General features: G+C 28.9%; 3 protein-coding genes across 3 annotated transcripts; 1 reads left to right on the top strand and 2 right to left on the bottom strand.

The window, feature by feature from the left end:
• Window positions 1-7,905: 7,905 nt before the first annotated feature.
• LOC108807959 (MADS-box transcription factor 32) lies at window positions 7,906-8,100 on the bottom strand. Its single transcript, XM_018580178.2, has one exon. It carries the CDS (start codon window positions 8,098-8,100, stop codon window positions 7,906-7,908), a length of 195 nt encoding a protein of 64 aa, XP_018435680.2.
• Window positions 8,101-12,639: 4,539 nt separating this feature from the next.
• On the bottom strand, window positions 12,640-13,673 carry LOC108807960 (uncharacterized). Its single transcript, XM_056987032.1, has 3 exons — window positions 13,350-13,673; window positions 13,106-13,225; window positions 12,640-12,960 (listed from the first exon to the last, which is right to left on the bottom strand). The coding sequence occupies exons 1-3, from the start codon at window positions 13,671-13,673 to the stop codon at window positions 12,640-12,642; spliced, it is 765 nt and encodes a 254-aa protein (XP_056843012.1).
• A 993-nt stretch (window positions 13,674-14,666) lies between these two features.
• LOC108809466 (nudix hydrolase 13, mitochondrial-like) lies at window positions 14,667-16,178 on the top strand. The gene is made up of 6 exons (XM_018581605.2): window positions 14,667-14,963; window positions 15,051-15,131; window positions 15,258-15,372; window positions 15,451-15,534; window positions 15,621-15,773; window positions 15,861-16,178. Exons 2-6 carry the CDS (start codon window positions 15,061-15,063, stop codon window positions 16,035-16,037), a joined length of 600 nt encoding a protein of 199 aa, XP_018437107.1. The 5' UTR covers window positions 14,667-14,963; window positions 15,051-15,060; the 3' UTR covers window positions 16,038-16,178.
• Window positions 16,179-16,182: the final 4 nt, after the last annotated feature.

The raw sequence follows: 16,182 nt of genomic DNA on the forward strand, positions 1-16,182 counted from the left end.
GGTCGCTCCAGCCTCTATTTTTGTGTCTCCGGGCGATGAAAACGCGAGCTACTTAGGTGGGTCGCTCTGGTTGGTCGCTCTGGTTGGGAGCGACCTTGAGGGGTCGCTCCGGAAGGTCACTCTGCGGTTCTCGACCAGGATGGATATGCCTCTAGTAAATTGATCGTAACTTCTCCATTACATCTCCAAATGACTTGAAACCACTTCCATTAGAAAGCTAACTCAATTTCCTGTGTCTCCACAAAATCTTAGCAACAGAAGATTTCTCTAAGGCCTCCGTCCATGCTCATCTTTCACCCCCTTTTTGATCATATTGCTTCCAAATGTCTCCAAGAACTCCATGTGGTGTTCCAATACCTGATAGAGACATATGTATGCCAAATGCAACCTAAACATGTCTAAATCCTAATCTATATGATGCAAATGCTTATGAATGAATAGCTAAAACAATGCAAATATGCAAGATATCAGTATATCCTCATTTAAATCAAGATCTCAAACTTGATCCCCACGAATTAGAATAAAGGTTAATAACTACTAAATTTCCATATCTTTATTGTTCATAATTATTCTTAAATATTCTCACATATATTATTGTTTAATTCCTACGAAATCTTAGCATTTAATCTTAATAAAATCATTTTCCAAAACAACCTTGCTCGCCTTATATATATACACCTCTTACGCTTATTTTCTACACATACATTCAGATTTCACAAAAAGAAAACGATGGAAAACAATCAAAATTATGTCGACGTTCACAAAGTGAAATCACATAAAGATGCTTGGAGAGTGCACGCGAAGCTACTCCATTGATGGACATCGAACACAAGTTTTGGAGGGGAAACTCTAGAATGTGTTCTTGCTAATGAAATAGTAAGTCATCACCTTATTAAATTGTCAAGATATGTTTTATCTGTTCGTACGATTTTGATCATTGTTAATTTCGTGTGTTTAGGGTCGCAAAATACACGCAAGTTGCAAAACAAATCTGATGTTTCGCCTGAAATGAAATCTTCCAATTGGTGAATGGAGATTCGTTGAACACTTCAAGGTTGTTGCTTCTGGTGGTACAATTACGAAATACAAAATTTAAATAATAAACAATAAACAATACAATTTCGTTCAACCAATTTAAAGTTCTGAAATGTTTATATATATCATAAAAACAAAAACCAACCCAATATCTATGTGGATGCGCGAATCAGCCTCTAATATTATTTACCACAATAAGCTAAAGTAGTAAAGATATACCCATTAACCTTTTGTTTTTCAAGATTATATTATATATCATAAAAATAAAGACCCGCCCGGTTAAAATCTAGTTCGACTTATAACACAAACCAAAACTGTTTTAGGCCCAAATAATTAAATGGGCCTCTGCAAAATCGTAGCCTTCGTATTTATACTAGTTGAATCTGCTGTGAAATGTTGCCATTGTCCGATGTGGGAGGTTTACGATTTGTCATTTATTGAAACTAAATGCAAAATTGTCAATGCTGGGGTGAACCTGTGAAATGATGTTCCCTTGAATATTCAGTTAACTGTAGACCGCTTTAACATATATTGGTATAATCTCTTTTAAATATATAATTTACGTATATTTATATGGAAATAAGATAAATTGTACAAAACTATATTATATATTTAATTTATAATTATAAATAAATATAATAATAATACAAATTAATCCCTACGTATATTCCGTTTAATTTCCGATTTGTTGGTAACTCGCTAGGCCTATAGTTGCTGTCCGACTAACGCCTAGCGTAGTTTTGAATAGAGGAATATTCAAAAGAGAAAAATAGCAAATACTCTAAACGTAAAAAAAAACTTTTTAAAAAGGCTCAGGAAATGACAATATTGTGTGATAGTGATATAATTATCCTTGTCTTTTCTCCCACCTCCAAGCATACCTTTTTTATTCTCATTCTAGGTCTTCTTGATCTTTTTATCTACTTTTTTTCCAAAACTATAAAAATGTTTGAACATAATAATATATTGGATTTAACTTACAACAACATATATCATGTTGGAGGGTTCAATCAAGATTTTGATTCAATGTTGGTGTTGGGTTTCGCTTTTGTAGATTTTTATTTTACAAAAAAACTATTCTACAAGAAGTAATAGTAATAGAATAGCTTTTCTGGAGTAGTTTTTTGGATTTTTATTTTACAAAAAAAGCTATTCTATTACTATTATTTTTTGTAGAATAGCTTTTTGTAAAATTAAAATCTAAGTGAAACCAAACACCGACATTGAATCAAAATATTGATTTGGAGGTAGGAGAAAATGCGAGGAGAATTATATTAATATCTCACAATACTGCTATTTCCTCAGCGGCTTTTAAAAGTCAATTTTTATGTTTAGAGTATTTTCCACTTTTCTATTTTGAGCATTCTATTGTCTTCAGTTATATTCTTTCTTCCTATTATTTTTTATCTTGGTTCTTCTTGAAATATCCTTGTATTTATATGGCCTTCTAGCTTGGGATCATCAAAGGTGTGATAACAGATCTTGATTAAATAAATCTATTTTAAATTTTTAATTATTAGTTTAAATACTTTCTAGATACTATTTGGAGGAATTAATTAATTAATTTATTTTAATCTAGATTTATTTCGACCAAATACATGCAGCACAATAAATACATATTAATTAACATGATCATGCTCCACATAACAAGATACACATATAACACAATTCTTTTTTCTAGCTTTACACTTTTTGTACAGTCATAAATCATTGATGAGATTGCAACCCCTTTTAAATATATTAATTATTAATGTTTAGATTGCAACCAATTCTAACATGTGACAGTATATATGGTAAAACCAATTATAAATCTAAAAGAAATTAATGGAAAAACCCTAATTAAGTAAGACTTTATGAAACTAAAATCCATTTTAAAGTTTTTAACCATTTTAAAGTTTGGAAAACAGGATAGCCAAAATTAAAGGAGGAAATAAGTAAAATGGACCGTAATAAAAATGTATTTGTCTCATTATATCTTTGCAATAATTGGCCAATTTTGGATATAATTACCCTCATAATAATGAAAATAATTATTAAAATCCCCTATATACTAAAGCGCAAGTCGCTTCTCCAATAAAATATTGACATTTGGAATTTTTTTTATATTAAAAATAATCAACAAAAGAAAAAATATTTCTATCCCTAATTTTCAGCAACTCCTTTCTAATATTCTCAGAATATTACATTCACGTTAACTTAACACGATTTCAAACGGTTTTATTCTCCTGTATTTCAAAAAAAAAAATTTCTTCTCCTATATAATTTCTTTTTTCTCGTTTATCAAACCAGAGATCATTTCATCTTTCCTAAATTTTCAAATTTGATCTCGACTGGCTCTTTCAATGTCTACTTTCTTCTGTCTATACCAATTCAATTTTTTTATTATTCATCATCTGGATTATTTCTTAAAAGTTCATGATCAAATTTTTTTAGATCGAACAATGGAATGCAGTCTTCTTTGAACCTTTCTCAAAGCAACAGTTGGATCGATGGTCGGGTTTAAATTATGTCGGAAAGAGATTGATACTGGTACATTAGGAGATTCTATTTTGTTGCAGGTATTCACGGTGGTTTGTAATGAGTTCATAATTTTTTTTTAACATAATGAGTTCATAAATTTTTCTGCAAACGCAGAGTAACAATATCGCATAAAATTTTTTATTGTTCAGTTTAGAAATCATCTTTGCTTACTGCAGACTTTTTTTTTGCTTACTGCAGACTTTTTTTTGCTTACTGCAGACTTGGATGAACACCAAAACATAAAAAATAAAGCGCACAACCACTTTCACATCATACGTACGCAACTCCAAAACCATAGCACAAAATCTAACAGTTTCATCTTCTTTATTCTTGCTTTTCTCTTCCTTCTTCTCTATGTTTCATATTCTTCATCAATTTTGTTCCCAGATTTTCAGTGCATCAGCCAAAATCAATAGATGTTTGTGACTACTGTACTTGTGGTCATTTGTCAATTCTTCTCAAATCTATATCATTTGGGCCCTATGTCACTTAATTATACTGTTGATACCAAGTTTTTTTTTTTAAAGTAAGAAGGGGCTATACAAAGCTTACTTTTTCAAAAGAAAATTACAGGAAAATAAGATCACTGTCTACAAATGAGGAGATATTGAGAATTCAGTTATGTCTCAAATTTTTTTTGTAAGCACTACGTAGCAAAAAGAAATAACGTCCAATAGAAAAGGTAATAGATTCTGGAAATTTTAGAGTTCTATCTTTGCTTTTTCATATTTTCGATCAAATTTTTATTACAAACTAGCTTTGCATTTCCCCCACAAGCATTGATCTTCATTGTGTCTTATGTTTTTGTATATTTTACAGTTTGTTCAGTTTTTTTTTTCTGAACTGCAGTTTGTTCGATGTTATTATCAGACATATTCGTCCTGCCACCTTTTCATACAAATTAATATAAAGTCTCGGATCGTGAACCAGATGTTTCTCTTAATGAGAGTAACTCATTTCAAAGCGTGTGAACTATAGTGTAAGATAGTCAGGTATGGTGCTAATATATCTTAATATTGAAAATTCTTTATCCCGTACGTAGTACGGGACGAAACACTAGTTATATATAAATCAGAAAATATGAAAAGCCAGTACCATCATGAAAATATTTTACATATTTTGATATAAAAATTGAATTCCAAAAAGTGGATATGTTGATCTAAATTTGTTAGAATGTATATTGTAACTCTTTTTACAAGAATTAAGTACACAATCTAACATATTTTATATGTATTATTTAAGTTATGACTCGTATTGTAAAACCATCTATGTGATCTATCCAAATATACAATATGAATGATTCAGTTCTAACCAAAGGTCTTTGTTATTCATAAAATACAATATATATTGTAGGTTTTACTTCATTGTAAAAAAATTAGAAAACGTTAAAATATGCTTTATATTTTACACTATTGTATATTGTGGATAAAACAACGAGTATAGTATTTTATAAACATTGTATAATTTATTTTTATTACTTACAACACATATCAAAATATAGCACAATTTCTATGTTCTTTTTATGATAAGTACAAAATTAACATGATAATAAATATATTATATTCTTCTGATATTTAATGGGCTAAGTATACAATAACGTTTTCTTTTTGAAACCATATTTGAGGTTTCTACCCTTCTTCAATTTGAAGCTGAAAAAAAAATGTTATGTTAAATTTTAGGAAAATTCCTTAATAATATACAGCTAAATTTTTATTAACAATTTAACACACTGATTTTTCGCCTACCAGAAAGTATACCTTTTCTATTTTAGGTTAGTAACTTTTAATTTCTTAGAATAATAATCTTATTTATTTGATATTAAATTATTAATACCTTTTTGATCAGGCTAAGAATATAAACTAGATGATCTTCCATTATTTTGAGTTGGGATAAATCATCAACTCTATCCGGGTCTTGCAGTTCCTTGTAGATTAGTAAACATTTGTTTAAGTAAACAAATAACTATAATTATCCTCCAATATATTAAATGAAAATTCATTTAAGTAATTTTTTCTTAGGTGTTAATCATATAAATAGTTTAAGAAAAAGTGTTATAATTTGATTGTATGAAATATTTTCATTTTTTCAATTATTTTACTTTGATCTAAAATAAAAGGTAAGTGTAGAACTAATTAATATCACTGCCGAATAATCTAAATGATATTAAAAATATAAATTTATGGTAACTAATTGTCAAAATGATAGAAAGTGTAAAAATATCAGATTAATTATTTTTTATATTTATATACTACATAAGATAATTAATAGAACACAATTCATTGAAATCCATATAATTATTTCATATTCTTATACAAAACAGTATATTTTATATAAAGTATTATTATAATTATTAATGTCTTATAATAATCATATATGTCTTATAAGTCATTTATAAAAAATCTAAACATTTAATAAAATTATATATAATAGCTTACAAATTTTTTCTTTTTTTTTAATTTATTTATAAGAGTTTATAAAAAATAGAAATTCTCCTATATATTAAACGAGAAGTCGCTTAAATGACTTTTGCTTACATGTCAATCATTTTTGAAGTCTTAATAAATTATTTATAATTTGTTGGTGCAAGGATTGTATGGTTTGTATTACTATTTAGAGAGAGACAATATTTAGCAAAAAAATGTGAAACTTTGGAAAACATTAGCAAAAATTTAATAAAAATAACAAAAAAGAGAAGAGACCAAAGATGATGCATTATATGTGTTGGAGAAGTTATTGTGATAATTACATATACAATTTCACAAGCATTTGTTATACTAAATATTCGTAAATTATATATATATATCAAAATATATGAAAACTTTACAAAATTATATATATAATATATATTTCATACAATATTTATATCCACGAATTCGCGGGAAATCATCAAGTTAATAAGTAAATGTTTTAACTAAATTTTCAATCATGCTTTTCTTTTTGAACATTTACCTCAGAATTGATGTATTCTTGTCAAGCAATTCTCTAGCTTCTCCTAGTTCAGTTACCTTATCATCTTGAAGCTTTATATGATTATATAGATAAAGAAATTATTATTTAAAAAATGAAGTACAATTCTTTTAAATACTTTGTTAATTTTTGTACCTGGACTTCATCTCTACAATAAAAATAGCTAATTAGATACAGTCTGGTCCATGTATATGGATATGTTTAACTATAAACAATTATTACTGTATAAATTAATAAACATTCACGATTGTACCTTCCAGAGGAATGATTATGATTTTCATTGGAGATTTCTACATTTTTATTTTTCAACAGCTTCATCAACGTCTAAGAATTTAGATGCAATAACATAAATGTAGAATTTTAAGATCAGTATTTCGTAAATTTCGAAATAATAATCAGATACTTTCTGATGACTAGGGTGCAAATCAAACCTTTTTTGTGTAAGCTCTCCTGAAAGCATACATGAAACAAAAAAGTATTAAATTAAACTAGAAAACCAAAAAAAATCCGCGCTAATATAATTTTATATAATAACAGAAAAAATGAAAGAACAAACCTCTCTCCCCGTTCATATTCTAACATAAAGCTTCTCTAAGATTCCACTAAGAGGTCTGCAATTTCGTAAGCATGTTTTCTAAGAAAATATTGATACTTTTGAATCTACGGTCAACGAAGTATTCAAAATAACAGCATCTATATCTAAATAAATAAATAAATTACTTTATATATTTATTTTAACTGGAGTGAATTAACAAGTCCATTTTCAAAATATAACCGGTTCAAAATAAATAAATATGAAAAAATGATAGGAAAAATCTGAACCATTTGGTATACCTAAATTTAAGAGCTTAATTTATTCGAAAAGAAGCAAAGTTTTAAATTGTATAACATGTTCACAAATTACATTGTTTTGTGTTTTGTTTTAAATTGAAATTTTCAAAGGTGAAATTTTCATAAAATACTATGAGATTCATTATTTTATTTTAAATTACTTAGTTGGAATATAACTATGGTATACAATCTTAAACCAATTCAATCTCGATTCGAACTGATCCATCATAAAACCGTATGATAAAATGTTTCACATTTCGAATCTGATAACTGAATTATCATCCAGATAAAAACACTATTCTAAAACTACACTTATAGATAATTAAGGATATATTTTATTTAAACCAAAATTTTAAGAGAGCTGTATCAAATAAAAATAATAGAATATCTTTTTTTGTAAAATAAAATCTACAAAACCGAAACCCAACACCGACATTTAATCAAAATCTTGATTAAACCCTCCAACGTGATATATTTCGTTGTATGTTCAATCCAGTATAGATTATTGTGTTCAAACATGTTATAGTTTTGGAAATAAAGTAGATAAAAAGATCAAGAATACCTAGAATGGGGATAGAAAAGGGTAGGCTTGGAGGTGGGAGAAAAGACGAGAAGAATTCTATCACTATCGCACAATACTGCCATTTCCTCAGCCTTTTTTAAAAGTCCTTTTTTACGTTTCGAATATTTGCTACTTTTCTCTTTTGGGCATTCTATTGTCTTCAATTCTATTTTCTTCCTTCCCATTTTTTTACTCGTGTTCTTCTTGAAATATCCTCGTATTTATATGGTTTTCTAAATACTATTTGGAGGAAGTTTATCTTGAGATCATCAAAGCTGTGATAAGAGATCTTGATTAAATAAATGTACTTTAAATTTTTAATAATTAGTTTAAATATTTCATGGATACTATGTGGTGGAAGTAATTTATTTATTTATTTTAAAATAGCTATTTTTAATCTCGATTTAATTCGATCGAATAATGCATCACAAAAATACATATTAATTAATATGATCATGCTACACATAACAAGATACACATTTAACACAACTCTTTTTCTAGATTTACACTTTTTATACAGTCATAAATAATTGATGAGATGGCAACCCCTTTTAAATGTAATAATTATTAATGTTTAGATTGCAAACCAATTATAATGTGTGAAAGTATACATGGTAAAAGTAATCATAAATCTAAGAGAAATTAATGGGAAAACCCTAATTAAGTAAGACGTTGTCAAACTAAAATCCATTTTAAAGTTTTTAAACCATTTTACGGTTTGGAAAACAAGATAGAAAAAATTAAAAGAGGAAATAAGTAAAATGAACCGTAATAAAAATGTATTTTTTATTATACATTTTCAATAATTGGTCAGTTTTGAGTATAATTACCCTCATAATAATGAAAATAATTGTTAAAAAATTATATATAAACTAGAAAATATGAAAAACCAATACCATTCTGAAAATATTTTACATCTTTTGATATAAAACTTGAATTCCAAAAAAAAATGAATATGTTTTGATCTAATTTTGTTAGAATGTATACTATAACTCTTTTTACAAGGATAAAATAAACGGTTTAACTGATCTTATATGTTTTATATAAGTTATAATATGTATTGTAAAATCATCTATGTGATATATCCAAATATAAAATGTGCATGCTTCAGTTTTAACCAAAGGTCTTTGTTATTTAAGAAATAATATATATATTGTAGGTTTTATTTCATTCTAAAATAAATTAGAAAACGTTAAAATATGTTTTATATTTTACTATGTTGTATATCGTGGATAAAACAACGAGTTCTTATGTTTTCTATTTTCTAAACATGGTAAATTCATTTTTACTTACATCACAAATCAATACTAGAGTTTGCGTACGAGTATTTATTTTTTGTTCTTATATATTCTAATCTTTGATAATTTTATCATCTTGATTTTTTGTTCATGTTGTAGATTAACATGTTATTTAATTTTGATACTTGTGTGTCTTTTTCAGTGCATTTAGCTTCCGAATTATTAGAAATTTTGTTTTCGCTTCTGCGGCCTTCAATTCAATTTATTTTGATATATTAACCAATAAAATGTAGATATTAGAGATTTAAATATACTTTTAAGTTTTATCAATCTATTTCAAAACATTTTGATTTAAATTTATATATAAAATTCATATCTGATTTTTTATTCTTTTAATAAATACATGTCTATAACTTAATCTGCGCATCGGTGCGGCTGTTTGTTTTAACTTGTAAAATCATTGTTAGCTTATAAACCATTGGTAACTACTGGATTTTACTAACTGTGATCAAACTTTAATATACTATTGTTTGATTATTATAGTATTGAATGTATTTGTATCATGAATAATTGTTTACTAATACACGAGGATAAGACCTGCGCAAAGCGAAGTGTGAGCTTATATAATAAAAATTAAAAATATATAATATTGACGAATTAAATATGTATATGTGTTTGATTTTTTTAATAGGCATACAGTTATGTTATCTTTATATAATCATCTATATATTAGGCTGAGCATTTGTAATCGTAATTGTAGACCAAAATCTATTTTGAATTTATAATGAGCAAGATCGATTTGAGCTTAAAAATTTCATCACACTGTTTATACCTATAAAAGCCGTAATATGGTCATCAAGTAAATTTTTATTACAAAAGCATGTTCTATAACTTTTTTAATACTTTACTTTAACATCACTAAGAACCATTTTAATAGTTTTATCACTATGTTTCCAAAATCAAATTACTGTGATTTTAGTCTTCCACATAGTTTTGAAGAATTTCAACTGAACGACTAAATTGATGCAGCCAATTTTCTTGCTTTAAGTCGTTAGCTGAATATATATTTCATTTTAATATTTATTAAATAAAAATCTGTATTAACAAAATTTTACGATCATTTGTATCTTGGTATAACAACGCAAATTAAGCCACTGATCACAAAATTTTTTAAAGTGGTATTTTAAAATTTCTAATAAGTTTAATCTTTCATAAAATTCAAAAAATAACATATAGGAAAAAATACAATTTTTTATTATATGGTTAATGTGATTTTTTAATATCTTTTAATAATATAAAATCAAACAAAAAAGCTAAGATACAAAAAAATGTTTTCAAATATTTATTATTCATAATCATTAATTGTCATATGTATGTTAATCATATTAGACAATTTCATAGTTTTTATTTAAGAAAAAGTGCGAGAATGTTTTTTTCTTTTGTACACTATTTATAAATTTGGTAGTTAATTTAATAAAAAAGTATAACATAAATTAAGATGGCCTAACCTATTTTCTAAAAATTTTGAATTTCGTTCTCATTGGTGACACGTGGCTACATAACAATGTTGTAATGTTTCTAAATTAATATATAAGGGATTCATGTATTAATTCTTTTTCTGTTTCTACTAATTTTATATTGTGCTCAAACCCTAATATTTAAAAGAGAAATTCTTTCAATAGCATTTTTTAAGTTTTTATCACCAAAAGTTTCTTCAAAGAGAAAAATGATTAAAAATATTTGAGAGAATATTGATTAAAAGAGGTAGAAGACTCTTCTATCCAATGGTTTATGGAATATAAATATAAAGTAATAAAAATATTATTTTTGTTTTAAATTATATGTTTTCGAATTCAAAATTTTTATAAATATTTTTTTGAATTTGTTTTCGAATTTTTTCCTTTTTAAACCTATTTTGGTCATTTTTTCTACTTGGATGCTATTTTGGGAAAAAGCTAAAACGGGCTATTATAGGAAATTTTTCTATTTAAAATGTTAAAATTAATAATTATATCTATATTAGAAATGGACAACTTATTTTTCTGACAAAAATATATGTTCAATATTTATTAAATATTAAAAAGAAGTCCTATTGATTTTATATATTAATATGTGTATTAAATGTTTTAGTTCGCACAAAACATTTAGTAATAAAAAAATAATAAATTATTTGAAATTTATTTTTATTTAAAATTTATGTTATTGACATTCAAAGTTATAATTTTTTTTCAATTTAGTTATTGTAAATTATAAAAATGATTATTTATTTTGTACCTGAATATTTTTTTAAATTTATTAATATGGAATGATATTTAGGAGTTAATCACGCATATGATCTACGTGATTTATATATTTGGAAATAATTATGGCAAGGTAGTTTATCTAGATGAGAATCAAGTACTAATCATGTTTTAGATTTACATGGCGATGTAGTTTTAATAATAACAAAATATATGGCAAGATAATAAAGTACTTATACGTTTTTGATTTGTATGGCAATGTAGTTTTAACTAAAGCTACATATATGATAGCTAATCACGTTTTGGATTTTTATGGCAATATAATAGATACTAAGTGATTTGTCTATGCTCATGCATAGGGCTGGGAAAAAAACCGAATCCGAAAATTCGAACCGAGTCCGATCCGGTAAAAATGAATCCAAACCAATCTGAACCCAACATAAATACCGAATTGATCTTATTTTTTGGTATTTCGGGTTATGGTATTATCCGAACCGAACCCGAATCTAAATGGATATCCGATAGAACCCGAAATATTCAAAAGCTCAGAAAGATCATATACCAAACATGATCTCAATTCCTAATATATATTCAAAATACATTAAGATATATTTATACAGTATAAATAAATAAAATTTAAAATATATTATTATATGCAAACTGTAGAAATATTTTTAAAAAAAACTAAAAGAGATTCTCTATTTTATTATTTCATCTTATGAATTTATTTTAGCGAACTCAAAAATATATAGGTATGTAATAATAACTAATAACAATTAATAACAAAGTAAAATGTATAAAACAAATCATTAATGTAAAAAATCTAGCCAATAAAATTATAAAATTACAAAACATTTACGATAATATCAAAGTTATATATTTATAAAATAAAAGAAATTCCTGTGATTAAAATTTATTTATAATAAAAATAATATTTTGAAAGAGACCAGTGATTGAATCGGCTGTGGTGGTCATCATGAATAAATAATACAAATTGAAATGATTGAAAAATGACTGAAAAATAAAACATAACAATTATATCCTGCACGAATTCTTCAAGGCCCATGTTAGGCTCAATATCGGGGTTTTTTTTAACTCAACTTCAACTTAACATTAGCCCATTCAAAGTCTTACAACTGGCTCATCGGCCTTAACCAACAAACTTAACCACATAGACACTATAGAATACATCTTAGGGACAAAGGACATAAATGTAGTAGTCTCCTTCGCTATTCTATATGCAACTTTATTCCCACCCACTTCGTGGATAATAAACCACCTCAAAGTTTTCCCTTCCCCGGAGTAAGGTACCAATCTCTTGAATTATCGGCTTCATCTTTGGCCATACACCCTCCTCTCCATTCAGCATCCGCACTAACACTTGAGAGTCAGTTTCAAACGTTACCTCTGTGTATCCAAAACCGACCAAAGTGTGAAGTGCCCATCTCAACACTTCAGCCTCGGTCTCTATCACCGAGCCTACTCCGGGTAGGCGTTTCGCTCCAGCCCACAACAGAGCTCCCCTGTGGTCCCTCATCACCCATCCCACTCCTCCGTCCTCAGTTTCCTGCTTCCATGTACCATCTGTATTGCATTTCAGACGTGAGTTTGGAGGTGGGAGCCATTTCCTTTCGGGGGCCACTGTTGTCGGTTTTTCACCTCCGTAAATTGCACCTCATTTCTGCTCTTCCAAGCCTTGCGTCTTCCCTTGCCTTCTCGATTGTAGCCTCTGCAGAGTACTCCTTAGCTCTAAATATAAGCTCATTACGGTTCTTCCAGAGTCTCCACATCAACCACGGACTTAAGTCTTCTTCAATCTGCTCCGCTGGGTACTTTTTTCAGATTTAAGACCCAATGTAGATTGGAATAGAAAGAATCTGACCATTGTCCTGAAGGTGGGATATGGACATTTGCTATTGCCCAAATCAATCGTGCATACGGGCATCGAAACAGAACGTGATTAACACTCTCCGCCTCACTACCACACCGAGTGCATCTTCTATCTTTTGCGATGTGTCTCTTAGCCATATTATCTGCGACTGGTAGAACATTGCTGAGACAACGCCACATGGAGTGTCTGATCTTGGGACTAGTCTCTAAGCTCCATATCTGCCTGTATAGCTCGTCCAAGTTCGGTTGCACAACTTCCTGACATTCTTTTTCCTTCTCTAGTACGTTCATCTGCACCCAATAAGCTGACTTCACTGTATAGTGGCATGTTTTGGTATACTCCCATGCATAAGTATCCTCACTGTTCTTCCCCACCGGTATAATTTTCATAATCTTCACTCTAATCTCGACTGGGAAAAGTTGTGACAATACCTCTTGATTCCATTCTGTCCCGTTTTAATCAATATCGTTTTAATCAAAGCATATACATAACACATGGGCTTTATAGCCTAACGGTTCAGTATTCCGGATTTGTTTGTGGTTTTGCCGGTTAATGAACCAATTAAAAAAGCAACGAATCAAAAATCGGGTCAACTTAAGTTATTGGTCGGGCCTCATAGTCACCTTTGCAGAGGCTAACTAGGTTTTGTTTGATGGTTTAGTCTGTTTCATCGTTATATGTATGCCTTAGAAGATCCACAGTTTATGCTAAAGTCTTAAGAATTCAGAGGTGTTCAGCCAGTAGATCTATTTGGTCTCTTATTCGAGTGTCAAATCTAACACGAATTGGTTCGGTTGTAGTTAAATTTGAATGGAATATTAGTAAACTACCAGGGTTTTGCAAGCTAGTCCATCGAATATTCTAATTCTAGTTTAAAAGAGGGCTAGGTTAGTTCATCGAATATCCACATCGGTGCATGTTTGATCTTTATAACTCGTAGGATACACGTCTTGATGTCCACTAGGCACTAGTAAACGAACCATATAAGTGATTGTTTTGTCTGGCTTCGTACCGGTTATGTTTAACTAAATAAAACACTCCTAAGTGGATTCATTGTATATATATACTACTCCCTCTGTTTCATTATAAGTGTCGTTTTAGATTTCTGCACACGAATTAAAAAATCATTTAATTTTGCATATTTTCAATATAAAAACATCATTACCGATACAATTCAACCAATAGAAAAATAGAATGAAGAATAAAGTTAATAAATTTTACATTGAAACTCTAAAACGACACTTATTTTGCAACGAAAAAAATTCTCTAAAACGACACTTAATATGAAACGGAGGGAGTAATATATATATCACATGATATGTAAAAAAAATATTAAAAAATTGTTTAAGTAAATAAGAAAATGTGAAAGGAGATGGGTGGTGGTTATTAAAGAATTGAATGCTCCCCTTGGTCGGCTCTTACATTTGTCCCCCGGAAAATTCTCAGCTTCTACTTTCTATTGATGGCAAACATCCCCATAACCATTCCTTCTCTTTTTTCTTCTTTCTTTGAGTTTCAGTTTTCTCTCTCTTGTTAGTTCTTGGTAAAAGAAAAGAGATGAACTTTATTATTGAACAAGATGATTCTACATGGAAGCTATGCTGATGTTTCTTGCTGACACCAACGAACATACAAACAGAGACAGAACCTTTTTAGTTTCAAAAAGCTGCATTTTCTTCGTAATTGGTTTTTTCCCCTTATTCTCTGTTTTTTTTTTTGTGTCCTCTATCTTTTTGTCTAATTTTGTTTTGATTTCGTCTTTGCAGGTTTATTAAAATGTCTAATCTTTCAGCACGAACAGGAAGAGACCGTCAACGTTATGACAACAACTTCCGTCTTGTTTCTGGGTATTAAAAATCTTTTTTCTTTTTTTCTTGCGGTTGACTTTATTAATTCTTGAATAGTTCTTGATATGATGTTTTTTTTTTTAAATTTGCATTTCAACAATTGGTGCTGACGTATGATGATGACAGATGCATTCCGTATAGAGTGGTGGAAGATGAAGAGGACTCGAGTGTTGACTTTCAAAACAAGCTTCAAGTTCTCATGGTTTCATCTCCTAACCGACACGATCTTGTCTTCCCCAAGGTATTTTGTCTTTTCCTGTTTCATTTGCTTCATCTTTGATGTTTTTTAAAACAAGAGTCAAATGTGTTAAATCTTCAGGGAGGATGGGAAGATGATGAAACTGTTCTTGAAGCTGCTTCTCGTGAGGCCATGGAAGAAGCAGGAGTCAAAGGAATACTAAGAGTGAGTTCTCTGTTTCCAATCACAGATCATTCATCCAAGTTCTTGTATATATATATATTTAGACTTGAATGTGTTTCCTCCTATAGGAAGATCCATTAGGAGTTTGGGAGTTTAGAAGCAAGAGTAGCAGTGTGGAACCTGACTGCATCTTTGGTGGATGCAAAGGCTATATGTTTGCGTTAGAGGTGACTGAAGAGCTTGCAACATGGCCAGAGCACGAAAACCGCGAGAGGAGATGGGTATGCATGCAGCACACATTATTGCTTTTTGTATGTGTGTTTATAGTAAAAGTAACTGATAAGGGTTTGTTGTGTAAAAACGTACAGCTGAATGTTAAAGAAGCTTTGGAACTGTGTCGGTACGAGTGGATGCAGTGTGCTCTCGAAGAGTTCCTAAGAGTAATGGCAGAAGATGGAAGGACAAAAGAAGAGACTCTTGCGGCTTCAAGCATTTCAAATCGAGAAGAGCGTCAGATCGGTTCATCGGTTCTGCTTTGTAGTTAAATTTAGTTTTGGTTTCTGTTAGGCAACGTCATCAAACTTCTTCAATTGTTATATATTTTCTTGATTGTTGAAAAGCTTTCTTTTGTTAAACAAAGTTAAAGACATGAGAAAGCTAATGAATTAAGACTCAGTTTGTTCCAAGTTT

Source organism: Raphanus sativus, chromosome 6, assembly GCF_000801105.2.
Source record: "Raphanus sativus cultivar WK10039 chromosome 6, ASM80110v3, whole genome shotgun sequence".
Lineage (NCBI taxonomy): Eukaryota > Viridiplantae > Streptophyta > Magnoliopsida > Brassicales > Brassicaceae > Raphanus > Raphanus sativus.

Bases quoted from the DNA above. Each gene is read 5' to 3' on its own strand.
- LOC108809466 (XM_018581605.2), top strand. From the start codon at position 15,061: ATGTCTAATCTTTCAGCACGAACAGGAAGAGACCGTCAACGTTATGAC. The intron at 15,373-15,450 runs GTATTTTGTCTT...TTAAATCTTCAG, and splicing joins ACGATCTTGTCTTCCCCAAG to GGAGGATGGGAAGATGATGA. The intron at 15,535-15,620 runs GTGAGTTCTCTG...TTCCTCCTATAG, and splicing joins GAGTCAAAGGAATACTAAGA to GAAGATCCATTAGGAGTTTG.
- LOC108807959 (XM_018580178.2), bottom strand. From the start codon at position 8,100: ATGGGAAGGAAGAAAATAGAATTGAAGACAATAGAATGCCCAAAAGAG.
- LOC108807960 (XM_056987032.1), bottom strand. From the start codon at position 13,673: ATGAAAATTATACCGGTGGGGAAGAACAGTGAGGATACTTATGCATGG. The intron at 13,226-13,349 runs GTTCTGTTTCGA...ATCTGAAAAAAG, and splicing joins AGGCGGAGAGTGTTAATCAC to TACCCAGCGGAGCAGATTGA. The intron at 12,961-13,105 runs GCAAGGGAAGAC...ACATGGAAGCAG, and splicing joins CAGAGGCTACAATCGAGAAG to GAAACTGAGGACGGAGGAGT.